The sequence below is a fragment of the Corvus brachyrhynchos genome, unplaced genomic scaffold (genome assembly GCF_000691975.1).
Source record: "Corvus brachyrhynchos isolate BGI_N302 unplaced genomic scaffold, ASM69197v1 scaffold167, whole genome shotgun sequence".
NCBI lineage: Eukaryota > Metazoa > Chordata > Aves > Passeriformes > Corvidae > Corvus > Corvus brachyrhynchos.
This window is the reverse complement of record NW_008239547.1, coordinates 3,360,705-3,368,675: the sequence shown is the minus strand read 5'-3', so window position 1 is coordinate 3,368,675 and position 7,971 is coordinate 3,360,705. Positions and strand designations below refer to the sequence as shown.

The 7,971-nt window shown below is 37.5% G+C and overlaps 1 protein-coding gene across 3 annotated transcripts in view; it reads right to left on the bottom strand.

The window, feature by feature from the left end:
- ACBD5 (acyl-CoA binding domain containing 5) overlaps window positions 1-7,971 on the bottom strand; it is a 29,857-nt gene that overhangs the window by 8,292 nt on the left and 13,594 nt on the right. For all 3 annotated transcript variants that reach the window (XM_017741423.1, XM_017741422.1, XM_008639259.2), the window contains 4 exons: window positions 5,068-5,205; window positions 4,121-4,321; window positions 3,286-3,392; window positions 1,032-1,308 (listed from right to left, as the gene is read on the bottom strand). In XM_017741423.1, coding sequence (XP_017596912.1) covers window positions 1,032-1,308; window positions 3,286-3,392; window positions 4,121-4,321; window positions 5,068-5,205 — 723 coding nt within the window. The remainder of the gene's footprint in view (window positions 1-1,031; window positions 1,309-3,285; window positions 3,393-4,120; window positions 4,322-5,067; window positions 5,206-7,971) is intronic.

Here is a 7,971-nt window from a genome sequence, read left to right as displayed (position 1 = left end):
TCAGTGTGACAAATTCCTAGAACAACTCAAATTCCTAGAACTGCAAAAACATTTAGAAAAAGCTGTTAATTCACAACCAGTCAAGTTCAGTAGTAAATTCTGCCCTAGCAAAAAGTAAGATCTGTCTTAGTATGTGTTTTAAGTTTGGCAAAGTGTCCAGCTGGAAAACAAAGATCTCTGGAATACAGTGATAAGATAATTATTTGAAATCTACAATACTTGCTTAAACTAGATACAACTACCACTAGCCTGTCATGTTTCTGCCTGTAAGTAGCAAACTTCAGTAAAACGAGAGGAGAGGAGATGGTTAACTATAGTATGTTCTTTATAATAGTTTTCAACAGAAATGTTTTATCTGGATTTTCTTTTTAATTTTTCCATCCGATTACTTATAGGTGCTATACAAAAAGACATGCTATATATAAATAAAATACTTTCTGCCTTTTTTTTTTGTAAGTACAAGATAAACTAATTTTATTCTTGACTTTACAGATCATGCCACTGGAATACGGTGCTTCTTGTAGGTGACAGTATTAGAAGTATTACGGAATTAAAAAGCGCAGAGGTTCAACATAAATTGAACATCTGGGCTATTATGGGATTAAGAATCATTAAGTTTTAAGAATCATAATGGATAGTATCAGGATCACTCAAAGGTGTGGCTAACAGTCCAATTACATACAAAACAATGTGTCACTGATACCTTTCCAAGGCATTCCATGGTTTCAGATAAACCACCACAGAGCTATAAATGCCTATGTATTTAACAATAAATACGTAACTTCTAAAGAAACTCTTCTCAGGCACAGACTGGTTTTGAGGGTTACATCTCTAAAAACCTAGGTGCCATAAGCAGCAGCTGGAGTATAAGTTACCCACTGTATTAGCATTCTGTCATCTATTTTTATTGTGAAGAGCAGAAGCACTATACACATGACTGTCCCACTGGACCGTGTTGACAGGTGCTTCTCAGGCACCAGTAACTTATGGCAGTGAGGAGAGTGGGGAACACAAATGCAGGGTCACAGTACCTCTCCCTCTTCTGACATTGTAGAAATCTGATTTTTCTCCACCTTTTTTCTCCTTGTGAGGACCCCCATTACTGGCTTTTCCATCTTCTCCTCCACATTTGACTTCACCTTGTTCTTCAGCTACTCCCTCTCCAGTATTTCCAGGTTGGAGATTCCCATAAGTCATGCAAGTGTGCCTTGGAAAATCCGTATTTTCTAACAGAAGACTGTGATCTACATCCAAGAAATGGGATGAATGCTTTAAAGATCCTTTAGCTGATGTGATGATCTCCAAGGGCTACAAATTAACATTAGCAAGTAATTAAATTCTGTAAAATATGACAGTTAAACATTAAAAAGGAAAAAATATCATCTTTACTTTCACATTAAGAAAATACTTTGCCCAGAATTAAGACTTTTCTTTTGAGGGCAGCAGTTGTTTTCCTGTAGAATATACTTACTATTGTCTAAATGTCATTTCCAAATTGAGAAGGCATTTCAGGCAAATCTCACAACAGTGATGCCACAGGAATTTCTTTAGACATTTCCAACATACACTAATACTCAATAATTACTAAAATAGAACATTAAGGTCTAAAACCATTCAGTTTTCCCTGTAAAACTGGCTTTGCTACCTAGACAGTAAAACAGTCTCTTCACTTGAATTTGGGACCCACAGTCAGAAGGCCCATGCTGTCAGCAACCTTTGGTAGGCAGTTTGTACTCACAGCAAAAAGAGCACGCTGCTTTATCATCAGCCTGCTCAAAACAGCTTGGCGGCACCCTGTACCACACGAAGGAAAGGCAGAGTATTCTATCGACTTCTCACTCAAAACTGGTGGTACTGGAGGAGGACATTAAAAAAGGATGACACAGGGGCTGTTCAGGTTCTGCACCAGGACTGTCTTATGGTGGGTGGTTCTATCAGCCCTTGACATAGGGCAAGGACAGGCCCTTGCACAAGGATATGCTGAAGCAGACTCGGGACCTCAGTTAGCCAAAAAATACTTTCATGGAGAGGCCAAAATAACCAAAAGGATGGCCAGAGAAATGGAAACTGCTGCCCAGATTTGTCAAACAGCAGTTCTGGATCATCAGAACTGAAGGGCAGAGTGCTTGCCACTTTTTTTCCAAGAAACAGCTGTATTTATTTCTTTAAATGAACCTCTTCTAGTTTGAGTTCATTCACCTGTAGTTCTACTTGTGTATTTATTTACATATACCTAAACATTTGTTATTTTGTGCAAAACTAGAACTTTCCTCATGCAGGTTGGGAAACTGACAAATTATCCACCCACTTCAATTAAAGAATCTCAAACAAGCTTGAACAATACACAAGATTGGGAAATCAGCTAGATAAGACAGCTTGCAGCACTTCTCTCAAATTACATTTCCCAGCATGCTTCATTACTGGGCAAAATTTTGATTTGTTAAAATTAATTCCCTACATACTCAGGGAGAAGCTAGACAAGAGAATGATGCAATATTTGAGTGCTTACTGGCTTTTCTGATCCCAGGCCCCATTCACATATTCCTCTCTAGAATTAGGAAACAAGGTATCTGAGTACAATCTACAAAGCCCACACTTAACCTGGGCCTCTGAAGGAGGTCTAGACCAGTAAGCCACCTAAGGCTACAGTTATGAGTAGTAATGAGCAGGAGCACAAATCCAGTCAAAACTACGGCAGCACAGTTGGTGCTCACCTTTTATAGGAAAGTCAGAGATGTACATTATGACTGAAGAGAATACAAGAGAACACAGAAGTCCTTGTTATCTCCCACTTTAGACCTAGGCTACTTGCAGGCACTGGTCTACAGGCCACCTGCTAATGCTTATTCTTTATTTATTCTAAGAAACAAAAGCAGAATTCATCAGGGCATAAAAAAAGCAAGCAAAAAGTGAATTGTTACAAAGATACTTCCCGTTTCTTAAAAATAGCTGAATTTTGGTCCCTACACATGTTATGAGACCATAAATTAATTTGTGGGCACAGACCTTAGTTTCTTTGTACTGTTCTTCCTTTTTTAACAATTGTTTCTTTATACTGTTGTTTTTGAAGCCTTCTCCTCACATAAATTCTCTGAGGGCTTCAAGGCTTTTAGATCAGCAGTAACCAAGTTGTAAAATGCTGACAAATAGTTCAAACAGAAGGACAGCATGCATGAGCCACATCATTCACCTCTGCATGTCCATGTTCACCTGATGGAGAGGAACCTATTAAAAAATAAGCAGCATACCAGCTTCAAAATGCACCCAGGAATACTAAACCCCTACCTCTTCTAGTCCAAGCTGCTCCATAGAGTCACAATAAACTTCACTGTCTGAATCACTGGTTAAATGCTGAGCTGCTGAGATCTCTTCAGTATTCTCTTCACTTGCACCTGCAGGGAAGGGGGGATAGCACACCTGCTTTGTAAATGTGAGTCAGTTGAGCCAACCCTGGCAAAGACTAGTGCAATGAGTTAAAATGTGTAGGTGAGCATCAGTTAATGACCTGTCTATCTACGACTGTCATCCTAAACTTAGATTCTGAATAAAGATGTTATATTAATTTAGGAATTACATAAAACCTTTACTGTGGGAAAACTATACCTCGTACTGACTTTTCTGCATTATAAATTTTAATTTTGCCTTTTTCATTACCATCTCCTTCCTAAGCTCAGTATAAAGTAGTTTTGCCTAAAGTTACATTAGTATTAAAAGTATATATTCAGATCCCAGTTTCAACAAACTGGCATTTATAAAATGTTCAGCCTTTCAGAATGATAGATCAGATATAAGTGATTTTTGTTTTACTACAAATTCACTTTCAAAGGCAAATAGTATTTGCATAGGTAACATAATGATATTACAAGAAAACAATTCTATTTCTGTAGGCTTGGGCCTCTCTGTCTCTGAATTCATCTCTCTTTCTGTAGGACATAGTAAAAAAAAAGCTTTATTTTAAACTGGAATTAGTTGGGTTTTTTTTTTAGTATTCTGTCTTCAGGTTTTTGCAACTGAAAGACACCATTGCTACTCTCTGAATCCTGGGATTAAGCTTTCAGAAAAAGAATGTATTTCATGAAAAACATATGCAAATGAAAACATGGTCTTGGAAGGACAATACCTTGGTGAGCAGCATTATGAGCTATTTCTAGGCTTGGCTCCATTTTATTTGTTTCTTCCTCTGGGTTCAAGCCATTCAAGGCAGATTTGGTCTGGATGCCATTTTGCATATCTGGGATAAAGCTGTCCTTATAACAGCCATTACTAACAATACTTTCCAAATCCTTAGCAGCTGCTGATTCAGGTTTCACATTCTTATAATCTGTAAAAGAAAAGAAAACTTTGCAAAGAGAAAGCTCTACACCTAATAGCTCAAAACATATTTCTTCAAGCACCTAACTTGCTAATGGACCGTATGTACAATGTATCTGCAGAACAACACATGTAAATGCTCCTAGATTCCCATTTGTGTGGATTGTCTTGTCCTTATAAAAAGTATAAATGTAAAATTTAATTTGCATAAAGAGCAGATACTTTAAACATAAGTAAGTAAATCCAAAGTACGTCTCTCTGCTAAACGAAATAATAATCCTAATGTCCTTGGAGAACATCGGTATAGAATTCTAAGTATGCAATTTCATTTGGTTTTCAGCAGATGCTCTTATTTCAGCATCCAATTCTTTATGGACTCTCTGAATGAATCTCACTGAAAGTTCTGTTTTATTTTCTCTGAAGAAAATAATTTTCAATTCTACTCATACAGGCCATGTAGCCAGTCACCGCTCTTACAAAAAAGCACTGGCAACAAAACCCAAAACAATGCAGGGTATAGATGTTTAGGTAACCTTCTGACAGAACTTGCTAGGCAAGTCAAAAATCATATGGCATAGTTTACAAATTTGTACTAGTTTTAATTCTTACAGCCTAGGTTGAAACACAGACATTTTTCACATACGCATTCACATGTACTCGCATCTAATTCTCTTGGAAAAGTACAGCATTCATGATACTTCACCACTTAGGTGACTAAGAATAACTCTGGGAGACCCAATGGTCTGGAAAACTTACCCTTTCCATTTATCTGCAGTTCTTTTTCTTCCTCTTCACGAAGCCCTTCTTCTTCCGATTCTGCTCCGCTATCACTGCTTTCAGCTTTTCCATTTACAGCCTTTATATTTGGAGTGGAATTCATAACATTACTAAGGTCTAAGAAAAAAAGCAAAGAAAAAAAGATGTATTTTAAAAGAAACAAACATACACCACCACCCCCAAAACTATCAGTCACAGTTCTAGGAAAGTATTTCCATATTAGAAGATGTACCAAATAATGGCAGCTTATTTCTGTAAGCTCTTTATTAATTGGTTTAACGTTTCTCTTTTGTGGCCCATCACTGAGTGCCTGACCGCTGGTGCAGATATTCTCAATGACTCTGAGACAACCCACAGGAAAGAGACTGCAGCCACTTCCAGAAGAAGACTCAGACCAAGCCTATTACAGTATTTACGTTACAGCTGCAGCTGGGACTGATGTGGCCATGTTCTTTTAAACCCAGAAGTCAGTGTTTTAACAGAATTTCCCTTTTGGGCTGAAATGCTTCAAAACTGCTCACAGTTCAAAGGCAAATCTTGAAACAATCTATTCAATTATGTGAACAACAGAATTCTGAATAAGGTAAATACAATATTCCACACATCTGCTGTAATTTATGCAGATGCAAAATATGGTAAGAAGACTTACATTTATACAGATCTTTACCTAGCAAACGACACATGGAAATAAGTTCTCTGATTTCAGTGAAAAAGTTGATGACATTAATATATACACTGAGCATTTTTTTCATAAATATTTAAAAAAACAAATACTGAAATAGACTAAGTAACTACCAAATCCTTGTTTTCCATATCTTTGATCACAATTTACTGTAACTGTACAAAGAACTGAAATGTAAAGACTCTTTAAAAATATGAAGTATATAAAAGGACAATTCTCCCACATCCTGTAAAAAAAGTTACAGTCAAATACATCCTGACGATCATTTAAGCCTCCTATGTCAGGACAGAGTATAAAGGTACAGAGGTTCTGTGAGACACAGTTTACTGGCTCCACGGCTGAAATCTGACTGTTTTCATTGTCACCACAGCATTTCATTTACATAATTGCTACGTTCCCTTGTCAGAACCTTGAAAGATTTATTCTTACATTTAGGCTTAACATTAAACAGCAAAATAGTATCCAATTACACTGGAGTTGCCAAATCAGCTTCACTACTTTCTCTGCTGCATGGTTAATTTAAGGCTAAGGCTTTTTTCTACTTTAACCTTCCCATGAAGAGCCTTCCCACACTTCTCTAGTTTCCAAGCTTATCCACAGCACTTAAAAAAAAAGAAAAAAAGGTAAAATAACTTACTGTATAGTAACAATGAGTATGTTAAATATTAAGTTCACCTGAGTTTTATTGCAAGGTAATGTTTCTGTGAGCACCCTGCATCACTGTTTTGGATTGCTAACCCATCTCTTATCTGAAGATTAAAAAAACCCTGCTTTATTGTAAAACGAGAATTGGAAAAGCAATTGTCTGTCTTGTACAGTACAAGAATATAAGCACCTGCTCATTTCCTCCTTGTTGAAGGACACTTCTTATTGGCACAGAAATTTGTTTCACAAAAGAGAAATACCAACATATTCTCATCTTTTTTCTCATGTGTGTGTTTCATTAATTGTGAATCCAAGTTCTCAAGATGTTTTTCTGAGAAGTAGCAGCATAAGAAGTATAAGGCAACAGTTATGTCCTCACAGCATGAGCATTAGGCACAGACACAGCCCCCTTGGCACCGTAAGGCACACATCACCCTTCCTTTTGAACAACAAGGGAGCGGGGACACAATCATCCATGCGTCCTACCCAGCCGTGGGAGTGAACAGGAAAGACAAGACCAGGAGGAACACTGAGCTGTGAAGGCGAATTAAAACTGTAAAGCTCCTCAGCCTACCAAAGCTACTGTAAAAAGCCCCAGCTATACCATAAGCTTTTTCCTAAGATTTACTTATTTTCTTTTTGAAAGGAAGGTCTTTGAACATTCAAGCATGTTTTTTCTTTGCTTACTTTCAGTAAGGAGATTATTCATTTGGGGAAACTTCTAAGTGATATATCACATACATTTAAATTAAGAGGAGGAACTAGGAGAATGTATCAACAATTACAGATTTATGGTATCACACCACAGGACACCTGGATAACTGAAATCCATCAGGAGCATATTTCTTCCACAAAGTCATTCTTAGCAACAGTGCTCCCAAAGACCATAAAGAGGCATTGCTTTGATGCAGACTCTAAGAACAAAACCCTGTACAGTTTGGCCACTTGAAAGGCCAGGCCTGATTGTGTGCTTTTCCTCAGAACCCTTACACTGCTATCCCTCCTCAGGTCCATCCCCAACTGCTCTCACTACACGGTAAAACCAAGGTTGGCTACCATCCTCGTTGCTCTGAGTATCTGCTAAGGAACCAGATATGATGACTAATCCTGGGGGTGACAGGGTTAAAGACTAAACAGAGCCAAGTAGCAGTGACTTCTACATCCCCTGTTAGTAGGTTAATGGCTGTTCTGTGAGGAATGTATATTCTTAATGTGAATGACACAAGTTAAGCAAGCTTTTAAAACCTTACTTGGTTTGTGCTAATCCCACCCAGCCACCCCTCACCCCTTTATTTCATTTACTCACTTCAACTGCATGCAAAATGTTAGTAGCTCTTTCTGTTGCCATAGTTTATATACTATAGAATTCCTCTTCATTTATTACTTTCATCTCACTACATACAACATCAACCTGTGAGATTTGTGACAGTTTTTAAAGCTAAATAGTAGGAGCTGTATAACAGTAAGAAGACGAAATAGAAAGGAAGACGATTTCACCAAAAAAAAAAAAAAAAAAAAAGGAAAGAGGGAAAGGATGTGAAGAACAGAAATGCAGC